The 24,429-nt window shown below is 36.9% G+C and overlaps 1 protein-coding gene across 2 annotated transcripts in view; it reads left to right on the forward strand.

Moving 5' to 3' along the window:
• NAALAD2 (N-acetylated alpha-linked acidic dipeptidase 2) overlaps positions 1–16,078 on the forward strand; it is a 57,260-nt gene extending 41,182 nt beyond the window's left edge. For both annotated transcript variants that reach the window (XM_004390483.3, XM_012559758.2), the window contains 6 exons: positions 1,637–1,728; positions 3,043–3,133; positions 4,959–5,223; positions 7,792–7,873; positions 9,123–9,215; positions 15,651–16,078. In XM_004390483.3, coding sequence (XP_004390540.1) covers positions 1,637–1,728; positions 3,043–3,133; positions 4,959–5,223; positions 7,792–7,873; positions 9,123–9,215; positions 15,651–15,840 — 813 coding nt within the window. In that variant the 3' untranslated portion in view covers positions 15,841–16,078. The remainder of the gene's footprint in view (positions 1–1,636; positions 1,729–3,042; positions 3,134–4,958; positions 5,224–7,791; positions 7,874–9,122; positions 9,216–15,650) is intronic.
• The last annotated feature ends 8,351 nt before the right edge of the window (positions 16,079–24,429 follow it).

The raw sequence follows: 24,429 nt of genomic DNA on the forward strand, positions 1-24,429 counted from the left end.
TACAGAGAAGTGACCAATTACCAGCCCTCTCCTCCCTCCGGGGGCAGGCAAATTCACCACTGTTACTTTCAACTTGGAGGCGGGTGAGGGCTTCTGTTCCAATAAGCCCAACACTTTTGTACATCTGTCATAGATGCAATCAGATGGAAGAACGGCAAGTGCTGAAAAATACTTGCCAGTAGTAGACACTTTTATTAGATGATCTTAAATGTCATTGCCACTTTCACAGGTAGTCTTTCTCTGGGAAAACATCTCCCATCCCCTATCCACATTTTGTCATTACACCTTGCTCTTTTCTTTTGAATTCTTAACATGATTTGTATTGCATATCTGTTTAGTGAGTGTCTGCCCAATTAGATTAGATTATGAAGGTAGGAACATGCTTTGTTCTCAGTCTATACTGAGTCCAAAACCCACAAACCACAGCCATTGCCTTCCAGTCAATTCTAACTCATAGCAACCCTGTAGGACTGAGTAGAACTGCCCCATAGGGTTTCCAAAGCCTTAAATCTTTATGAAAGCAGACTGCCACATCTTCTCCCTTGGAGCAGCTGGTGGTTTCGAACCACTGACCTTTCAGTCAGCAGCCAAGCGCTTACCCACTGTGCCACCAAGACTCCTATACTGAGTCCAGCACTTAGTAAACAAGTGTAGAATTTTTTCACGAATAGTGACACAAAAGAGGGAAAAACAATTCTGTAAAAAGGCCAGAGAAGATTTCAGAGGATATGATGTTTAGGTACCATTCTCTCCATTTTCAGAGGTGAGAAAACTAAGATTTAAAGAAGGGAAGCAATACCTCCAGAGTTATAATGCTTTCAGAGTTATATAGTAGGGTCTGCCTTAGGTCCATTTTTTAAACAAAGCAGAGCTATAAACAAACAAATAATACATAGCCAATATGTGTGGCGATCTGGATCTAAAATAGGCCTATTTGACTCCACAATTCATATCTTTCCCACCACGTGGCTCTGCTTTTCCTAGAGTGGAGGAAGATGAAGAAAGTGTATGTTTGTAAGTGTACTTTTAATGTGGGTAATCAAAAATGTTTATGTCTACACAGAAGTTCTCAAAAGTCCCGAATAGAAATCTGTAGTTATGCAGAACTTTTTTAAACCCATGAAAGTTCAAATTTGTTTAAACATGATTAAACTGACTAAAATAACAACCTCTTCCTCCAAACTAGGATTTATATTGACAGACTCAAGCTCTGCCTCTTAACCTTTGCTGTCACCTTTGCTTCTTTGTAGGTCTTCATGGACAAAAGCAATTTACTAAAGTAAATATTATATTCAAAGTTTCCTCTCAATGACTTCTCACTAAAGGAACTCTAAGCTGCCAAACATTAAAGTGGTGATAATGGTTACAAGTTTGAAACTCTATTAAAACATTTGCCAACATACGCAGGAAATTACATCTTAGATACATGGCAGAATTACCAACAAGGAGGCATCACAAATGAAGAATGTGGGCTAAATTTTTTCTTGCTGTTTGCAAATAGAGATTTCTTCTATAAATGAACATGACACACATATAGATAGAGGTAGAAGTTGATGACAAATTAATACATGGTTTTATATTGGCATAAATTTGGTTACTTTTGCCCCTGGTTCCCAACCCTTGATTGCCTTTCCAGATCTCCAGCCCTGATGATGGTTTTGAAAGTCAATCTCTTTATGAAAGCTGGTTGAAAAAGGACCCTTCACCTGAAAATAAAGGTGTTCCTAGGTAAATTACTTGTGTTCGTCTTTTCTACATTGGACAAATTCTGAATTTTTCTTTGTCCCTTATTTTTCCAGATATGCAGTTCTCTGCTGTCTCCTCAATAGTCTCAGTAGAGAAAAGATTATCCCAAGGGATCCCTGTGTCCAGCTTTTGTTTTTCTAATTAAGCAATACTTAACCTATAATAGAGCAGATAAATCTAGTTTCTCATATTTGTAGTCTAGGTGACTTTGCTACATTAGTCATTATTTTGTATTCTTGTAAAATATTTCATTCAGATATGTATTAAATACATTAATAAATAATGTAACTTAAAATGATGATGATGAAGTAAAAAACAGATGATAGATTGTTTCTAAATTTTTTAAGGAACATCATCAATAACTACCATATTGTGTCTTTAGCTGTAATCCATTTAGATTTTATTTGCGTATGAATTTATTTTTACTTCTTCTCATTCATACTACAGAAGCTTTCTTGAATTTATTTTATGTTTATGTCTTTTCTATTATAATACTACTTCTAATACCAGCAGGTGATGATAGCAGTTTATAGCTTCATTCTGTATTCCAGATCAGTCTTTTGAAAGTTTAAATGTGTTTTCCGTGATAAAAATAATACAATGCTTATTTTAAAATACAGTAGAGTAGAAAAAAATATTTTTTCTTAATCTCTGAAACAAATATTTTCAAAATATATAGTTAGGTTTATAATGCATATATAATTTTATATTTTGGTTTACTGACTTACCTTTATATCACAAAAATATTCCATTACATTCCATAATAGGTACGTATGTATATATGTGTATGTGTATATATTGTTTCTTAACTATTTGCAAAGAAATATATCATAGTTAGATTTATTCCTGAAATGAAATAAGGCACATTTAAATTCTTCATGATCTTAAATATAGACTTCTTCATGGCAGTTTTTCTTACTAGACTATGAATTCTCTGAGAGCAGAGATAAATCTTATTTATCATTTTCCCTTCTAAACAAATTCCATAAATGCTGAAAATATGGACGAGACCATCCTGACTAGGCTGCCATCTTTGGTGGCCCTGCTCGACTCTGGTTGTAGTTAGTGCAGATTTACATATTTATCACAACAATTTTCCTGCAGATGATAGGAGAGTGTCTTGAGGGAGGTATACCTTTTTCTAATTCTTACATATGTGCCATGTAATTCTTGCTATTCTTAGGACAGACTTGTTTGTCTCATCCATTTAACTGCATTTCACTTATTTATGTAAGCATATATTTTTTGTTTGTGTATGTATGGATATTTATCCGTCTGTTTATATTGCATATCTAGAATCAACAAGCTGGGATCTGGGAGTGATTTTGAAGCTTATTTTCAGAGACTTGGAATTGCTTCAGGCAGAGTCCGTTACACTAAGAATAGGGTAAGCTGTATTAAAATTTTTAATACATAATATTTCATCCCCATTCCTTTGATGAGGAGCTCTGTCCTTTAGTTGTTTGGCACCAGGTACCAGGTAGACAGAGCCCTGGTGGCTCAGTGATTAAGAGCTCAGCTGCTAACCAAAAGGTTGGCAGTTCGAATCCACCAGTTGATCCTTGGAAACCCTATGGAGCAGTTCTACTGTGTGCTATAGGGTCGCTATGAGTTCAGATTGATGCGACCGCAAGAGGTTTACTTTTTTCAGGACCAGGTAGACATGTAGCTTGGGAAGAGTTCCAGTGATGGAAACAGACTGTGCATCCCTTTGTAGATGGACTAGGAAGTGCTTTGGGTTACTTTGTGAATTTTTCACTACTAGAGTCATTCAGTGATGTGGTAGTTCATGGAGTATTGCCAGGTACATAGCAGGTTATCATTACCTAGTAGTTCATACCCTTTTCCTGAAGCAGGATTGGTTGGAGTAACTCATTCTCTAGTCTTGTAGGCCCTGATTTGCTTTTCCTGAGGAAAATGTGCAGTTAGAGAACATACTTGAACTAAGGGAAACACTGGGCTAAAGATTTTTATTGTCGGTAGCTCCCCTTCACATTCCTAGTCCTGCCTGTCATCTGAGTCAAGGCTCTGGGCTGGAGAATAAAACAAGTTTCTCTTAATATTAAACTTGGACCTTTTTTCTGTTCTGCACCGACTGGTTTACACCATTGTCACTCAGACATCTCAATGACATGCAAGTACTTTGATATAGTTGGCATATGCCATGTTATCTGTTATACATTAAGTCATCAACTGTACTGAAGAATAGATCAGTAGACTGAGAGATTTGTTGCTGATTTTAATTTTCATATTTTTATTGTGATACACCATCTTGGTTGTCCACAATATACATCACTCACAAATTTAACTATCCAGAATACAGCTAAGAACAAAGAAGTAAGCAAACCAGCTCCAGAATAACCAAAAATGAATGCATAAAGTCTGTATAATAACGCCCATTACACTTAACCCATAAAAGATGTACTTTAAATATTCTTCAAGGCCTATTCAATTTTATACTCTGTCGTCAGTCTGAACAAAGTTGTCTAGTTTCTAAGACCACTGAAAATTAGATGGGAGAGGGACTGATACAGGAAGTGATGTTTAGTGATACTAAAGACAATAAGAGTGATAGTTTTATAGCAAGACAGCAGACGGGGGAAAACTAGGAAAGGCAGACTTAAGAACTCAAAAATATTTATGTAGGACCCTCCATATAATAATTTATATTCATAGTGTTAGCCCTTAATTGTGGAATAAAGGTTAGATGGCATTTGGTTATACACCATTTGGAAAAGCAGAGAAGGATGTAAGGGATTTTATGGATTTATAAGGAAAATGATTATAATCTTGTAATGGTGCTTAAAGGTACAGTCCTTTAGCTGTATAGATATTTACCTGCCCAGAACTTTTTGTTCCCAATTACTTGATAGATAGTTTTGTACTGTGCTGATGTACAATTTGAATATGTATTTTTAATTCTAGATATCAGAAATATAGTAAGGGAGATTTAAAATCACAAGCAGCATTATTTTCAATGAAAAAATATTACATGGATTACATGAATTATGAAATGATGATAAAATTTCAAAACAGTGAACATTTATTGTGTTTTGGCAAATTAGATTTTAACTTTTTTGCTTCATCATGATAAAATCTAGGATTCCATATGGTTGTATTTTTTTTTCTGTAACCATTTTTAGTAAGCTAAATATTGTAACTGGAATATTTAATGTTTGTCTATGCTCTGTTTTCCCCATTTTTTTTTAAAGAAAACAGATAAATACAGTAGCTACCCAGTATACCACACAATTTACGAGACGTTTGAATTGGTAGAGAATTTTTATGACCCCACATTTAAAAAACAGCTTTCTGTGGCCCAATTACGAGGAGCACTGGCATATGAGCTTGCAGACTCTGAAATCATTCCCTTCAATATTCAAGATTATGCAAAAGCTTTGGAAAACTATGCAACAAGCATCTATAATTTATCCAAGAAACATGATCAACAATTGAGAGACCATGGGGTATCATTTGGTAAGAAATGGCTGAGCAGATATTTTATAATCTTTTATGCAAGGTAGAGCTTTAAAGATAATCTCCTATCATGATCAATGCATATTGTTTCATCTTAGAATTTATTCCTGCGTCACTTATTAATTCTTACTAACCTATTGAAGAATCTGATTTAATCTGATATGTGTAGGATGAATCCATTTTGGCTGAGTTAGTGCTAGAAACATTGTGTTGTTAAATATTTTTCCTTTAAAAACATTTTAATGTTATAAAAACAATCGTATAAAAATGCAACAACATTCCAGAAATATTAGAAGGTAGACAAAACCATAAATTATACTACATATATTTATAATGATGATGATCATCATTATTAATATTATTACATATGTTTGTCTACATGGGAGGTTTTTTTTTTACATAGTTATAACATTCTTTTATAATTGATCATTTAATAGTTGCTGTTCAACACTGTGTATCTTCTGTAAAGTAGGCATAGAATATAATATACTTTAGTAACTTTGAGTTTGAGCGTTGGGTCTGGAAACAGTTTTCCTTGTTCAAATCCTAGCTCCACTATGTGACCTTGAAAAAGTTACTTAACCTCTCTGTGTCAGTTTTTCTGTTAGTAAAATAGTAAAAAGAATGTAACATGGTTCAGAGATTTTTGTGGGGATTCAATTAGTTCATATATTGAAGCAATGGTGACAGGTATTTAGTACTCACTAAATGTTACCTATTATTGCTGTTTTTATTGGAACTATTTTCTTTTATTATTCTAGGGGTGTGTATACTTAGTATATACCAAAAGTATCAAATGTGTACTAGGTGACTAACGTATACCAAGTACTGTGCTATTTCTTGGGAGATGTAAGGATATATAAGATAGTCATTGCCCTCAAAGAGTTTAAAATCTCATATGGGGAACGGGAAGACCAAATACAGAAGACAAGCTGTTGTTAATAGAGGTACGCAGAGACATAGAATGGATATAGGGTGGCCAGTAATGACTTCCTGAATATTATTACAGAAAGATTAGTAAGCTTGAGAAAGTTATGAAGAGCAGCAAGTACTAAGATCTAGAAATAAAACGAAGCAAAGAAGATTTAGGAAATTGTGTTATAGCAATATGATTGGAGTATCTCTACAATGATGGGAGAAATGAAGGCAGATGAAACTGAAGAAGTAAACAGAGCTTACATCATGATATTTCTAGTTCTGTGGCTATCCAGCACCCAATGCCTTGCTAAATGTCCCAGCTTCCTTTTGGTGAATTACCTCTTATCAATGTGTATAAGTCATAGTCCAATCAGGAGACAGACACCGCACAGTTACAGTGAAAGGGTTTACTCTCTGCAATGCTAATTCCTCCACCTGCTTACCTTCTTAGGAATCTCATCTGACATGTTTATAACTTTCTTCCCCATACTGGTGACTACCTGTCAACATTAAACATGCTCATCTCTTTTCTATTTTAAGAACAACATTCTTTCTACCTGATGTGCCCCACTAATCTCCACCTTTTCTCTCTCCTTTCCCTCACAATTGAACTTCTTCATTTAGTGCCAGGTAAAATAAGTCGGTAGGAAATGTTTTCATGAAAGAATGAAGGTATGATCAGTGAATGAATATGTAATCTGCACTCCTTGTCTTCATTTTTTTACCTCCCATGAACCAATCCACTGAACTGTTTTACGTCCCTACCACACAACTGAAACTACTCTTATCAAAGTTGTCATTGACCTATGTCATTAAATCCCATGGACACATTTCAGTTTTTATCTTTCTTGACTTTGTGTACTGCATTTGAAATTTAGAATTCCTTCTTCAACACTTTCCTTCCTTGAGTTCCATGATACCTATTATTAGATTGTTTGATTTGCATATGGTTAACAAAAAAAAACAATTAAAGCTTAGAGAATATCTAGGACTCAGAAAACCTTGTTTCTTATCCTGAATGTACCACTTACTAGCTATGTGACCTAATAGAAATCAAGTGTCTTGAGCTGTAAGAGCTTTACCTGTAGAATGAATATTGTATCACCTGCTTTGCCTGCATCCCACAGAATTGATGCAAGAAGCAAATCAATAATGTATGTTAAAGTCCAGCTTAGAAAATATGGAAAATTATAAATGGGTCATGGAAATGAAAAATGTAGTATACTGAGAACCTAATCACTTTCCTTAGAAACTTTGTAAACTATAGAAAAGTTAGATCAAAACGGATCCTATTTCTCAGAGTCTGGTATATCAGTTTGTCACAAGTTACTTGTTGGGCGAGATCTTGAATGCACTATTTGAAAACAAAGATTGACATTGTTTTATCCTGGAATAATTCCAGGAATTGTAGCTCATAGCTGTATCCAGTATCTCGTATATAGTGGCTGTCCTAATAAATATGTGAATGAATAAATAAATAAATGAATGCTGGGTTACTGGTAGATTATGAGTTAAAATAATTGTTTATATCCCAAACTTTTGAAAGTTATTTCCTGCAGAACCAATTTAACAATTTTCTAGGAAAATGAACCCCTGAAATTTGGAGCACTTGTGCTTACTAATTTCCCTTCTTTTTTCTGTTTTGAAAAGATTCCTTATTTTCTGCTGTGAAAAACTTCTCAGAGGCTGCTTCAGATTTTCATAGAAGACTCACACAAGTTGATCTTAATAAGTAAGTTTCATATGTCTCTACCGTTATGAAAAGCAATCTGGTTCCTGGAAATACCTCTTTTCACTTATATAAACATTCAGCTCTAAATCATTGCTGCTCAAATTGTGGTCTGCAAACCAGCAGCTTCAGCATCACCTGGGAGCTCATTAGAAAGGCAGACTATCAGACCCCACCTAACCCAAAAAAACTAAACCCATGGCCATCAAGGCAATTCCGACTCATAGTGACCCTATAGGACAGAGTAGAACTGCCCCGTAGGGTTTCCAATAATCTTTCTCTTTTGGAGCTGCTGGTTTCTTCAAACTGCGGACCTTTCAGTTAGCATCTGAGCACTTTAACCACTGGGCCACCAGGGCTCCTAAAAGAGTCTTGTTTATAGCAATAATTTTTAGTTCTATGTGGTTAAGTACATTTGCAGTACATTTTACTACAGTCCCTTGTCCAAACACACCTATATATCAGTTTGGAAATGCCTTTCTTTTTGATACTTTTTTTTTTTTTCAGTATTTCATTTAATCTCCTGCCACATTTTTACCTATTTTAGGTTGAAAAATAGGTAAAAACTTAATTCAAGGTAAAAAATATTGTGTAATAGGCATAGATCACTCCACAGTGCAGTTGGTATCACATTCATTTTTTCAGATGCAATCAGAATAAACTTTCCCACTTCCCATATTGGAAGAAAGCTGTATCAGTCATTTTGAGAGGCCTCTCTCTCCCTTGGATTGCAAGAAAAAGGCCTCAAAAAGATAGTCTGATGATTCCGAGTGGGAGAGGGGATTCCTGCTCACTGCCTGCAGCCGTCTCAGGCCCTTCTTGCAGACACCTGAAACCTTCTTTTATTGTTTGGTGTTCAACCTTTATTCTGATTGTTCTTCCACCGTAGAACTGGATGGCTAATCCAGAAAAACTTGATAGCTCACCCTGTCCACCTTTGCAGGAGGCCTGGCTATCCTCCTAGAAATAATTAAAAAAAAAAAAAAAAAAAGTTCTTTGCAGTTCTTTCTGATCAGTTTGTGGTCTTGAAAAACAAAACAAACCAGTTTCCCAAGTAAGTGTCTCTACTATATTACAAATACTAGAAAGAAGACTCAGTTGTTACACGTAGCTTACTGTGTAAAGCACTACTGTGTTAATGTGTGTTATTAATAATTATTGATTTTAGAAGTTTTATTTTCCCATGGCTTGTTCATGTTTAATATTAAAACCTGGTTCTGTGGTAAGGGTTATGTTTTTCTTGTTCTCAAAGTCCTATTGCAGTGAGAATCATGAATGACCAACTGATGCTCCTGGAAAGAGCATTCATCGATCCCCTTGGCTTACCAGGGAGGCCGTTCTATAGGTAAGGAAACAACAGGCAATCTACTAGAGGGCACCAAACACCTCATTATGACCAAAAAGAGAGCATACTCAAAGTCAGCTTTAAGCTAATGTCATTAGGTGAATATATATATTGAGGGAAATATGAGTAAGATTGTGCACCTAATAATATAATTTGTATTGTCAGAAAAGTTAATGTCGTGTTGTTTTTTGCTTTAAAGTGGTAAATGATAGTTGAAAAACAACTCTGTACAAAATCTTAAAGCCATAGGCTCTTGAAGGGAAGCTTAGAGCTCATCTAGTTCTACTTTCTGTATGAATCCTTTCTGTAGGGCCTCAGATAAATAGTTATCCAGCCTCTGTTTGAATACTTCCAGTGATAGAAAGTTTGCTACTTCATGAAGACGCCCATTCTATTTTTAAGGAAGGTCTCATTTTTAGAAAGTTTTCTTCATAAAGTTCTGAAATCTATTTCTCTGTAATTTTCTCTCTCTGACCCTATTCTGTTCTCCAAAGTCAAATAGAATAGGTCTACATCTATTTCCACATAACATTTAGGTTTTTTTTTTTTAATGTGATTTTTAAATTTTTTTTATTGTACTTTAGATAAAGGTTTACAGAACGAACTAGCTTCTCATTAAACAATTAGTATACATATTGTTTTATGACATGGGTTGCCAACCCCGCGACATGTCAGTACTCTCCTCTTCTCAACCTTAAGTTCCCTACTACCAGCTTTCCTGTCCCCTCCTGCCTTCTCATCCTTACCCCTGGGCTGGTGTGCACATTTAGTCTCGTTTTGTTTTGTGGGCCTGTCTAATCTCTGGCTGAAGGGTGAACCTCAGGAGTGACTTCATTACTGAGCTGAAAGGGTGTCCGGAGGCCATACCCTCAGGGTTTCTCCAGTTTCTGTCAGACCAGTAAATCTGTGTGTGTGTGTTTTTTTGTTGTTTTTGTAACTTAGAATTTTGTTCTACATTTTTATCCAGCTCTGTCCAGGAACCTCTATGGTGATCTCTGTCAGAGCAGTTGGTGGTGGTAGCCAGTTGGCACCATCTAGTTGTACTGGACTCAGTCTGGTGGAGGCTGGTACTTGTGGTCCATTAGTCATTTGGACTAATCTTTCCCTTGTGTCTTTGGTTTTCTTCATTCTTCCTTGCTTCAGATGGGGTGAGACGGGTGGAGCAGTATTTTAGATAGCTGCTCACAAGCTTTTAAGACCCCAGATGCTACTCATCAAAGTAGAATGTATAACATTTTCTTTATAAACTATGTTATGCCAGTTGAGCTAGATGTTCCCCGAGACCACATAACATTTAGGTTTTTGAAGATTGTTGTCATGCTTCCCCTAAAAAAATAACCCGTTTTTTTCTTTGTATCTCTATGTCGCGATTTCCTTCTCTGTCTTGGCTACGTCTTCTGGATAGTCTCCAGTTCTTCAAGATCCCACTTGTCTTAGTTTCCTAGTACTGCTGTAACAAAAACACTTCAAGTGGGTGGCTTTGAAAAACAGAAATTTATTTTCTCACAGTTCAGAAGGCTAGAAGTCTGAATTGAGGACACTGGCTCTAGGAAAAGGCTTTGTCCGCTGGGGGTGAGGAGGTGGGGAGATCATTGTTTCTTCCAGCATTCCTTGGTTCCTTGGAGGTCTTCACATGACAAGAGCATCTATCTTCCCCTGTGTGCTTGCTTTTCTCTGTCTGTGCTGCTTCTTATATCATGCAGAAGTGATTAGGTTTAGAGCACACCCTACACTGATATGGCCTCATTAGCTTAACAAAGAAAACCCTCTTCCCAAATGGGATTACATCCAGAGGGGGTTAGCACTCCAACACACATATTCTGGGGGGACACAGTTCAGTCCACAACACTGCTTAAACTGTGATTCCTTGGTGGAAATTAGAAAGATTGAAGCATTTAGAGTTAGAAATTCTGTGCTCCAGTTCATTTACAAATACATATGATTTAGAGCAAGTTACTTCCAGAGTTTCCCCATTAGAATAAAGATGTTGATAATTGCTGCTTTACAAGGCAGATTATCATCAAAATAACATATGTGAAAGGTAGTGATTAGTATTGATATTTAAATAAATACAAGCACAGGCTTGTAGAGCCTAGGTCTCCCACATGGGAAGCCTCAGCTGTAAAGTGGAGATGCTAATTGCTGTTACTCCATAGGCTTGTAGTTTTAAGGCAGGCAGAATATTTAGCTCAGAGGCTGGTGCACTCAGTAAATGACAACTATAGTTATAAAATCATAAATAGGAACATAGTGTTTGCTTCTTTATTGATACAAATAAAATCGCAGCCATCAGTTAAGTAGTTATACAAATCAAACAAAAAAGTGAGAAGCACGTGTACAATTTTAGTCCTCTCTTGACTGTCAGTAGTTTGTGTTTATATATTTATTCATATTATTTATAAGGAATACCTCTATATTTTGTCAGTATAAAAAAATTCAAACAACATAGAAGCATACAGAATAAAAAAGAACAGTGCCTGTTCAGCATTCCCTCCTATACCAAAAAAAAAAAAACCAAAAAAACCCATTGCCGTTGGGTCAATTCCAATTCACAGTGACCCTATAGGACAGGTAGAACTGCCCCATAGGGTTTTCAAGGAGCGACTGGTGGATTCAAACTGCCAGCCTTTTGGTTAGCAGCTGAGCTCTTAACCAGTACATCACCAGGACTCCTACACCCCACACCAATTTGCTTTTCTCTTCGGAGAAAATCAGTGTTAACAGTTTGGTGTGAGATTTCAATACCTTTTTAATGCAGTTATGTACACACGTGTAACATATGAAAATATACTGATGTTGTTGTTGTTAATGTTCAGTGTCCTTAAAACATTCACATTAAAATTCGTAAGTGTAAACTAAATGCCAAGGAGCACTGGTGGGGCAAGGGTTAAGTACTAAGCTGCTAACCGAAAAGTTGGCAGTTTGAACCTGCCAAGTGGCTCCATGGGAGAAAGACCTGACGATCTGCTCCCGTAAAGATTACAAAAAAAATAAAAAAAAAAAACCCATTGCTATCAAGTCAATTCTGACTTATAGCAACCCCGTAGGACAGAGTAGAAATACCCCATAGGGTTTCCAAGGCTGTAATCTTTACAGAAGCAGAGTGCCACATCTTTCTCCTGCGGAGCCGCTGGTGGGTTGGAACCACCGACCTTTCAGTTAGCAGCTGAGCACTTAACCACTGCACCACCAGGGCGCCTCCTGTAAGTATTACAGCCTAGAAATCCCTCTGAGGCAGTTCCACTCTGTCCACATGGGTTCACTGTAAGTCAAAATCAGCTCGACTTCACCTAATGACAAACTAAATGTCTATTCTAGAATAAAACATATGCTTGACATTAATTTCTACAAACTTAATTACTTTTGAGTTGTGAGTTATGCATTGAAACTATTATAACAAAGGTTGGTAAGTAATTTTTCTTTCATTATTCACCCTGAGCACATTTTATACATTCTGATATTCCTTTGTGTCCTTTTTCCCTCAAGGATAGTTTCACAAATTTAATTACTTTGTATGGTAGGCAGAATGATGGCCTCCCAAAAATGTCCATGTCTTAATCCCAGGAACCTGTGAATATGTTAGGTTACGTGGCAAAGGGGAATTAAGCTAGCAGTTGGAATTAAGGTTGCTAACCAGCTGATCTTAAAATAGGGAAATTATTCAGGGAGACCCAGTATAATCACAAAACCAAAAAAACCAAACCTGTCGCTGTGGAGTCGATTCTGACTCCTAGTGATCCTATAAGACAGGGTAGAACTGCCCCATAGGCTTTCCAAGGAGCAGGTGGTGGATTTGAACTGCTGACCTTTTGGTTAACAGCCGAGCTCTTAACCACAAGATCCCTAAAATGGAAGAGGGAGGCATAAGAGGTCAGGGTGATGTGATGTGATGCGAGAAGATCTCAGTTAACCTACTGTTGCTGGATTTGAAGATGGAGGAGGGAGATGATGAGTTAAAGAATGCGGGCGACCTCTAGGAGCTGGAAAAGGCAAGGAAATGCATTCTCCCCTAGAGCCTCTAGAAAGGAATGTGTCCCTGCTGATACCTTGGTTTTAGTCCCATGAGACCTATGTCAGACTTTCCACCTATACAACTGTAAGATAATAAATTTGTGTTTTTATAAGCCATTAAATTGTTAAAGCAGCAATAAAAAGTTAACACACTCTGTAATGTACTCTAAAGTACTAAAATAAAGTCAACTTTATTGTAAACATCAAATTAAATAGAGCATATGAAAGTCTTTAAAAGCTGCAAAGCATTTAATTTTTAAAATATAAAACCATATACATTACTGTAACTCAGCAGTGAATAATTACTATGTACTGCACAAAAAGCTGAGGGAAAACAAGGACTATACATAGCCTAAACATAAACTATATTATGTATAGTCTGCCATATTGGTGTTGATAGTTCTTGGAAATTCAGAAATGTTCTTTGTGAAGGGTAATGAATTATCCTGATACACTTGAAGCCTTGAGAACCGGGTCAGTCTAAATTGTTATGGGGTTATAATAGTAATTTGGGTCCACCATTCATGAAAGGGTGTTTGGGTTTATTAAGCATTGTCAGTTGGCTGATGATCTCTTTTAGCTATCTGCCTACTTCTTATCTGAAAGAATAATGAAAGGATTTAGCCTCAGAATAATAGCTAATATTTATTGAGCACTTACTGGGTGTCAAGCACTATACTGAGTGTTTTTCATCCATTTTTTCGTTCTCACAACAATCCTTTGGGGATAGTACTATTATCACCCCCATTTTAAAAGTAAGAAATGTGTACAGGATGGTTAAAGAAGCAATGGAAGATCACAAGGTAAATGATTTAGTAACACAGGTAACTTGACTCCACAACCCACTTAGTGACTGCTCTAGGCAAGGCCTGTATTATTTTGACTCTTTGCACAGATGGGACATGTTCAGAAAGTAGATAAGATACCAAAAGTCACAGAGTTATCAGATGCCAGATCAGTGATTCAAACTGCATTCATTTGATTCTTCTGTCAATTTTTTTTTTTCCAATACTCTTCCTTCACAATTCTCCAGATGGCAAATATACCAACTAGGGAATATCTATAACTTGTATCTAATCTACTGACTCATATTCAGGTCATAATATCAGTGATTTTTAAACATTTTAGCACATATATTGATTTTAATAAGAGACTCATTTGAGGCCTTATTAAGACTTAAAAGCCAAGAAATCCTGATGTACTTTGGGAAATCTAAATGATTAGCATTATAAGTTTCTCTTTGGTCATTTATTTTGATTTATATAAAGCTCCATATTGTCTCATACAGTGGATTTACATCTGGAGAAAGGTCTAGGATTTGACTATTGGACCTAATTCCTGATAAATATTTCATAAAATAGATCCCTCTTATTAGATAAATTCCACACTCTTACTAGAGAGAGAAATAGCATGATCTCTTGGGCTACTTATGAGAAGAAGTAGGAAGGCAACTGAAAAACTTTCCTTCTAGATCAGAAATTGTGTCTTGGGAAACCCACATATAACTGTTTTACCTTTGTAGAATGGGCTTCAATATCCTTACCACTTATGATATTCTGGGAATACAAGCTTCTTTAGTTATTTCTTTTTTAAATAATTTGTTTTTGTGGTTGAGAATATACACAGCAGAACAGACACCAATTCCACAGTTTCTACATGTGCAATTCAGTGACATTGCTTACATTCTTCGAGTTTTGCAGCAATTTTCACCCTGCTTTTCTAAGTTGCTCTTCTCCCATTGACATAAACTCACTGCCCTCTAAGATTCCTGTCTAATCTTTCAAGTTGCGATTGTCAATTTGATGCCAGACATTCTTCTCTAGTTAAGCGAAACTATTGTTTGCTTTTAAGAAGACTTCAGGGGATATTTTTGGTTTAAGGTTTAAAAATTGTCTCAGAACAATAGTTTTAGGGGTTTAGTTATTGCTTTTTAATGTGTGAAAATTCTTAGAAATAAATTTTCATTCTTGTTGAGTATCTGCAGAAGGCAACACAAAGACAAATCTCTCTCAATCTTCTTTTTCTTTCTTATTAAAAATACCCATAAAGCAAACATGTTATTGTTGTGTGTCTGTGGATGCCCAGGCAGTTAGACAACTACTGTGTACAACCTGTAAGACAGAACATATTGTCTTCCATCTGTTTGTGTTGGCCACTTGGCATATAGTTCATGATACACATCTTAGCAAAACATACCGTGAGCTACTTTCTTCGCTTAAATTTATCCCTTTGCATAAGTGTCTCACATCAATTACATATGTCTTCCAATATGAATTGGAGTAACAAAAATGAATTTTAGGAGGAGACATACTTTATATTTAGATGTAGCCTAATGAAGGAAATTACTAAACAGAAAGCATATAAAATGTAACCATATTTGTATCCCTTTAGCTCAAACTGATTTCTTTATGGATTTTTTACTAGGCACATCATCTTTGCTCCAAGTAGCCATAACAAATATGCTGGAGAATCATTTCCTGGGATCTATGATGCTATGTTTGATATTGAAAATAAAGCAGACCCTCGTTCAGCCTGGTCAGAAGTAAAGAAACACATATCTATTGCAACCTTTACAATTCAAGCCGCAGCAGGGACACTGACAGAAGTGGTATAGGAAGATCTCAGACAACTGGGTAGCCATTTAAAAGTGTTGTTGAAAATCTGATGACAAAATCTGTCTTTCTTGTTGATAACTCATTAAACCAGTGTTCTAAAAACTTGCTTTTTATGCCATGTTTTGATTTTAGACTTTCGGCTTGTTCATCTGCAAAAAGATTTTTGGATCTTTAAAAATACATTACTGTAGCACTAAGTGTTAATCTAACAAAACAGAACATAACAAAAAACTCAGGTCATGTGGTGGAAAGAGATAAAGTACCTGAAAGCTGTCCAAAACAAAATAAGACATATCAGACCCTGCTGGTGGGGATGTAAAATGACACGACCACTTGGGAATAAGTTTGGCAGTTTTATATAAAGTTAAATATACATCTACTTTATGACCATATGAAAACATATGATCACCAAAAAACTTTTACACACATGTTCATAACAACTCAAAGTGGAAATAACAACCTAAATGTTCATCAACAGATGAATGGATGAATTGTGCTATATTTATGATGGAATATCGCTCAGTAATAAAAACTGCCAACACACACACTGATATTATTGGAAGACATTGTTGAGGAAAAGAAACTAAACACAGAAGAGTAGCATATACGATTCTATTTATATGAAGTTCTAAAGGAGGCAAAAGTAATCTGTGGTCTTAGAATTCAGATCATTGATTGCCTGGGGCAAGTGGGGATGAAGGAGTTGACTGCATAGAGGCATGAGGGAACTTTCTGGGACAATGGAATTGTTCTGTATGTTCATCTGGGTGGTGATTACAGAGATGTATACATTTGTCAAACCTCATCAAACTGTAAACTTAAAATGTGTACATTTTATTGTATGAAAATTATACCACAGTATGTTTGATTAAAAAAAAAAGTCTGGCAAGGAACCCAGCATAACACACCTTCTCTTGTGAAATCACCATGGAGTACATTCGATCTGGAAAAAAGTCAATAATATCCATACTTTTCATAACTTCAGTTCTGTTGAATAAACACATTAAGTCTGTTGGGTGAAAAGAGCTACAACAAATCTTCATACTCTAACTCTTGTAAGCGAAGTATTATCAGAAATTGTAAGCTTTTATGCAAAACCTAATGAATCAGAATTATCGGTAAACTATGATTAAAACTTTAACAAGCTTGATTGTTCAACTCTTTCCACCAAAAGAGGAGAATCAAATATTATAAGAATCCTTATAGCTAAGCACATGAACTACAATAAGAAGTGGCAATTCAAAGTTTGACCATAAACAGTGAGAAACTACTCTTTCTCCCTGGCTAATGATAGAATTTATGGAGCCCTGGTGGCAAAGCAGTTAAGAGCTCAGGCTGTTAACCAAAAGGTTGGCAGTTCAAATCCACCAGCCGCTCCTTGGAAACCCTATAGGGCTGTTCTACTCTGTTCCGTAGGGTCGATATGAGTCGGAATTGACTCTATGGCACACAACAACGATAGAATTTAACTTAATTAAAACAGTGAGGACATTTAGTTTGGGGACAAATATTTCTTATACATCTCAATATTTCCAGAAGGTATCCATTGTTTCCCCACAATAAGTGACATTCATAACAATGACCCTGAGTCATCAAGATTCATTTTTAATATGTTCTATTAATTCTGATTAAAGAGGCAAGAGTATTTTGCTTAAAAAGGCACTGAAGTATGTATTTATAAAATATAAAATCTGCAAAGTATATAAAATTGAACTTTTGTAAAAATAATTTGTCTTGGCAAATCTAGGGAGTTAACTTCACTCCCACACTGTACTACCTTAACACTTTATTTTTTAGATACACAGAGGAGTAATGGCATTTTAACTTTTGCCTTAAAGCTTTATGTTAGAGAAAGGATACTGGGTGAAGATTCAGGAGTCACACTTTTCCACCATCCCCCTGAATAAATCTACATTTCTGTGAGTTTCAGTTTTCTCATAAGTAATGATTTTTAAAGTTCCCAGCAACTCACATTATTATATCATTTCTAAAGGGGACAAAGCACAAAAGTTTGGAAATCTCTTGCAGGATGCTGTTCCTGCTGGTAGCTTTCCTGAAGAAAGAAACAGCCTATGTCGTTTGAAATACGAGTTTAGGATAAAATAATAACCTTCTTTACAAATTACTGCTTTCTTTAATTGGGAATTTATTGTTTTGTTTAATTTCTTCAAGTTTAATAACAGCTGATCATTAGTGACAGAATAAGTGATTATGTGGCATGCGCTGCAATCAATCCAAACATTGGATACAGGATATATGCTGTTTTTTTCAAGTATCAGAATACGTATTTGAACTTAAAAAAAAAAAAAAACTTTCCCCTAAGCATTTGAGATAGTTGAATTAAGCTCAGTCATTACTCCCTTTCATCCCATTCCTCGGTCCAAGTCCGAAATTAAGATATTTCTTTTAAGAATAAACAGCTGCCTTTGAGTCAATTCTGACCCCATGTGAGTCAAAGTAGAAGTGTGCTCCACAGGGTTTCCAATGGCTGATTTTTTGGAAGTAGATCACCAGGTCTTCTGAAGTGCCTCAGGGTAGACACGAACCTCCAAACTTTCAGTTAGCAGCCAAGCATGTTAAACATTTGCACCGCACAGTTCTGTTTTGGAAGAACTGTCCTATAATTTACAATATCATAATTTTACATGTGGTTCTTAATTCATTAAAACACTTTAAAGATTCAGGAACTTTTTTTAAGTTTAAAAAAGTTTTATAATCTGCTGGGATATCTTTCCATAACTTTCCACAAATGAGAATCTAGCTAGTCTAATCAGACTTACACGATGCTAGTGGTTTTCAAACTTTACTGTGCATCTTAACCTAAGGGTTATTCTTCAAATTCCAGGGCCCCACTCTGAGTTTCTGATTTAATAGGGTCTGGGCTGGGGGCCAATAATCCCCAGTGATTCTGATGCTGTGGGTCCAGAAGTGGTATTTTGATAACCACTGGTAAGGCCTAGAAGATGAAAACCAAAATTCAAATGATCTTTTGCCATTAGGTCCCTGTTTACAATCTTAACTATTGCCATTCCTATTTAAAAAAAAAAAAAAAAAAAGAAGCCAGTTGAGTTGATTCAGACTCCTGGTGACTCCATAAGCATCAGAGTAGAGCTGTGCTCTGTAGGGTTTTCAGTGGCTGATTTTTCAGAAATAGATCACCAGGTCTTTCTTCTGAGGTCCTCTGGGTGGACTCATACCCCCAGCCTTTTAGTTAGCAGCTGAGTGTGTTAACCATTTGTGTCACTCGGGGATGCCAACTGTTCTTTCCTATCCAGGTATCTTTGTGCGTGTGTATGTGTGGTAAAATACAACAAAACATTTGCCACTTTAGCCATTTTCATGTGTACACCTCAATGACATTAATTACGTTCACCACATTGTACAGCCATCACCACTATCCATTTCCAAATCTTTCCATCACCCTTAATAGGAATTCAGTGCCCCTTAAGCAGTAACTCCTCCTTTCTTTCTCCCACCCAACTCTCGTAACCACTAATAAACTTTGTTCCCTATGCATTTGCCTATTCTAGATATTTCATATAAGTGGGATCATACAATATTTGTCTTTTTGTATCTGACTTACTTCACTTAGCAAAATGTTTTCAAGGTTCATCCCATGTTGAAGCATGTATCAGAACTTTTGTTTTTCTTTATGGCTGAATAATATTCTGTTGATGTATGTATCACATTTTGTTCATCCATGCATCTGTAGATGCTCCAAATCATATAACTTACTTGAATTTGGTTTCATATTAGTGAAAAAAAAAAAGAAGTAAATTTGATGCTGTTTTATTACATATTTTATCTAGCATACTGTTAGATAAGAACTAACTTTACTCAAAGGATTTGTCCCAGGTTCCTGAGAGTTAACCTTGAAACCCTTGAAATTTCCCAAGTGATTAGAATGTCTTTTGTTATTCATGGTGGGCCCCAGAACCACAGATGAGAGTTGATGCTAAGATGGCTCAGGATAGGGGTGAGCCATACGAGACTCATCAGTAACAGCCCAACTTCTTTATACATGGATACACTGGGAGGGTGATGCATCCTTAACTCCAAGGGGAGAAGATAAGGAAGCTTCCTGCTTTGGACCCTCCCAGATATCATCCTCTCTCTCCTTTGGCTGGTTCTGACTTGTATACTTTTGGCTATAATAAAATTGTAATTGTAAGCATGGCACGTTCCTGAGCTCTGTAAGTCATTCTAGTGAATTACTGAACCAGAAGGGGCAGTGAGAAGCCCAGAATTTGGCCAGCTGGTCAGAATTGAGGGTCCTGGGGACCCCTGAGATTGCGGCTGGTGTCCTAAGGCGAGGATGGCCTTGTGGATGACTGTGCCCTTAACCTGTGAAGTTTGGCCTACTCCCAGTAGTTAGGGTCAGAATTCATTTTGCAAATACAGATATGTATTCCTACGTACAAGCTACATATAACTACCAAAATGGCAATGGAAACTTTTCTTTTTACACTGAGGATTCTGAAACTGCTTTGGAAGTGACTTAGAAAAACTAGAGTCCCTAAGAGTTATCAAATCACAAATGTTGAGTTTTTAATCGAGCAATTAAAACCAAAACCATCCAGGCAAAAGGACTACATTTTATAAATTTACTTTCTAACAAAACATATTAATTTAACAATTTATTCCTGGGTATAATGACACTTGTTACTAGTTTTCTATCCTATGTGACAATGCTTTATTGACCCTATTCATTCAACTGACAAATAGCAGCACAGAAAGGTAGTTAAGAGCACAGACTACAAAGCTAGGGTGCCCGAGTTTGAATGTCTGCCACTCACTAGCTTCAACTTTGGGCAAGTTACTTAACCTTGTTGTGTGCTGTCAATTTCAACTCATAGTGACCTTATATTACAGAGAAGAACTGCCCCAGAGGGTTTCCTAGACTGAAATCTTTATGGGAGCAGATCATCAGGTCTTTTCCTCCTGCAAAGTGGCTGTGGGTTCGAACCGCCAAACCTTTGTTTAGCAGCAGAGCGCTTAATCATTGCACCACCAGAGCTCCTTTACTTAACCAAAAAACCAAACCCCCTCGCCATCGATTCTGACTCATAGCGATCCTATAGGACGGAGTAGAACTGCCCCATAGGGTTTCCAAGGATCAGCTGGTGAATTTGAACTGCTGACCTTTTGGTTAGCAGCCGAGACTGTTAACCACTGCACCAGCAGGGCTCCTACTTAACCTTAAAGCAAACAAACAAAAAAACAAAACCCATTGCCCTTGAGTCGATTCCAACTCACAGTGACCCTATAGGACAGAGTAGAACTGCTCCATAGGGTTTCCGAGGAGCGCCTGGTGGATTTGAACTGCCAACCTTTTGGTTAGCAGCTGAACTCTTAACCACTATGCCACCAGGGTTTCCTACTTAACCTTACTGCACCATAAATCAGTCCACTGATCTGTAATGTAAGAACAGAACCTACTTCATAGGGTTGTCTTGAGGATTAAATCAATATTCTTTCAAGTTCTTAGAATAGTACCTGGCCCATAACATGTGCTGCATGTTTCATATTTATAAAAGCCAATTGCTATGCCAGGTACCATACTGGAAAATGGGGATACAATGGTTGGCCAACACATTAAAAGTCCACCTTAAATGCAATCATACAATATTTGTCCATACAAGGGGACACAAACATTAAAAAATCATACAAATAACTGAAATATGAATAAATATGCAATTGAAATAAGCATTATGAAGGATCACAGTATCCCAAAAACATCCATTTGTCTCTGAAGAGGATGGAAAAGTACCGCAGGTTTAGGCAGGTCTCCCTATTGCAGGCTTACTCACGAATCTTACTTTAATTAGCAAAGTCTTAAAAAGGATAATTTAACAATCTAATCACTTGGACAGTATATCTGTTTGGTCAAAAAGGAATGGCAAATTAAACATTGTTTAACAAAGTCTTGAACTAAGGAACATAAACATGTATAAGGATGGAAGTTTTCTTACTTCGCTTTAATGGACATTGAAAGTGTCCTACTAAGTTGGATAACTTACAAAAGTCATTAATGGGCATTTAATGAAGACATACTGTTTAGAAAAACTGTTGTTGGAGGAACACTTTTTTTTTTCCTTCCAAATCATGTGGCTTCAATGGAGTCAAAAATAAAATCTGATTATAATTGATAGTCTGCCTGTTTTCTCTGTTCCTCTCTTCCTTCTCACCACATGGTTCATTAAAAAAAAAAAAATTATTGTACATTAGGTGAGTTTACAGAGCAAATGAGTTTCCCATTGATTGTACATAAAATGTTCAATGACATTGGTTGCATTCCCCACAATGTGTCAGCACTCACCCCATTTCAATCCCAGGTTCCCCGTTTCCTTTTGTCCTGATTTTCTACCCCTGCCTGCCTTCTCATCTTTGCTTTTGGGCAAATGTTGCCCTTTCGATCTCGTATAATTGATTGTTCTAAGCAGCATGTTCCTCTTGGGCATTATTGTTTATTTTGTGGGCTGAAAGGTGGTCTCCGGGAATGGCTTCAGTTCCAGTTCGGAAGGGTGTCTTAGGACCATAGTCTTAGGGGTCAGATCAGTATGTCTGGTCTTTTTTGTGAATGTGATCTTTTGTTCTACAGTTTTTCTGCCATTCTGCCAGGGACCCTATGGTGATCCCAGTCAGAGTAATCAGTAATGGTAGCCAGGTACCATCTAGTTCTTCTGGTCTCGTGGTCGTGTAGGCTGTGGTTCATGTGGTCCCTTAGTCCTTTAAAATAATCGGTTCATTGAGTCATTGGTTTTCATCACTCTCCTTTGCTCCGGACGATAAGAGACCGATAGTTGTATCTTGGATGGCCACTTGCAAGGATTTTTTTTTTTTTAACTGTGCTTTAGGTGAAAGTTTATAGGTCAAGTGAATTTCTCATACAAAAATTTATACACATATTGTTATGTGACACTAGTTGCAATCCCTATAATGTGACAGCACACTCCCCTTTTCCTCCCGGGTTTCCCGTGTCCATCCAACCAACTTCTGTCCCTTCCTCCCTCCTCATCCTGCCTCTGGACAGGAGCCACCCATTTGGTCAGTGTATCTGCTTGAACTAAGAAGCAGACTCTTCACGAGTATTATTTTATGTTTTATGGTCCAGTCTAATCTTTGTCTAAAGAGTGGGCTTCAGGAATGGTTTTAATTCTTGGTTAACAGAGAGTCCGGGGGCCATGGCTTCAGGGGCTCCTCCAGTCTCAGTCAGACCATTAAGTCTGGTCTTTTTACGTGAATTTGAGTTCTGCTCCACACTTTTCTCCTGCTCAGTCAGGGACTCTATGTTGTGTTCTCTGTCAGGATGGTCATTGGTTGTAGCCAGGAACCACCTAGTTCTTCTGGTCTCAGGCTGATAAAGTCTCTGGTTTATGTGACCCTTTTGTCTCTTGGGCTAATATTTTCCTTGTGTCTTCGGTGTTCTTCATTCTCCTTTGCTCCAAGTGGGTTTGGACCAATTGAAGCATCTTAGATAGCTGCTTGCAAGCTTTTAAGACCCCAGACGCCACTTACCAAAGTGGGATGCAGAATGTTTTCTTAATAAACTTTGTTATGCCAGTTGACCTAGATGTCCCCCAAAACCACGGTCCCCAGACCACTCTGTCCCTCAAAGTGTTTGCTTGTGTTCAGGAAACTTCTTAGCTTTTGGTTTAGTCCAGTTGTGCTGACTTTCCCCATATTGTGTGTTGTCCTTCCCTTCACCTAAAATGATTCTTGTCTACTATCTAGTAAGTGAATTCCCCTCTCCCTCCCTCCCAGCTCCCATAATCATCCAAAAATGTTTTCTTCTGTTTAAATCTTTTCTTGAGTTCTCATAATAGTGGTCTTACACAATATTTGTCCTTTTGCGACTAATCTCACTGAGCATAATGCCCTCCAGATTCATCCATGTTATGTTTCACGGATTCATCATTGTTCTTTATCGTTGCATAGTATTCCACTGTGTGTATGTAACATAATTTATCCATTCTTCTGTTGATTAGCACCTAGGTTGTTTCCATATTTTTGCTATTGTGAACAGTGCTGCAATGAACATGAGCGTGCATATATCTTCATGTGATGGCTCTTATTTCTCTAGCATATATTCCAAGGAGTGGGATTGCTGGATCATATGGTACTTCCATTTCTAGCTTTTTAAGGAAGCACCAAATCAATTTCCAAAGTGGTTGTACCATTTTACATTCCCACCAGCAGTGCGTTTAAGTGTTCCAGTCTCTCCACAACCTCTCCAACATTTATTATTGTCTGTTTTTTGGATTAGAGCCAGCCTTGTTGGGGTGAGATGGTATCTCACTGTAGTTTTGATTTGCATTTCTCTAATGGTTAATGATAATGAGTATCTCCTCATGTATCTGTTAGCCGCCTGAATGTCTTCTTTGGTGAAGTGTCTCTGCATATCCTTTGCCCATTTTTTAATTGGGTTATTGGTCTTTTTGTTGTTGAGGTGTTGCAGTATCTTGTAGATTTTAGGGATTAGACCCTTATTGGCTGTCATAGCCAAAATTTTTATTTGGCTTTTTATTCTTTTGGTGAAGTCTTTTGATGAGCATAAGTGTTTGATTTTTAGGAACTCCCAGTTAAAT

The sequence above is a fragment of the Trichechus manatus genome, unplaced genomic scaffold, assembly GCF_000243295.1.
Source record: "Trichechus manatus latirostris isolate Lorelei unplaced genomic scaffold, TriManLat1.0 scaffold00302, whole genome shotgun sequence".
NCBI classification, from domain to species: domain Eukaryota; kingdom Metazoa; phylum Chordata; class Mammalia; order Sirenia; family Trichechidae; genus Trichechus; species Trichechus manatus.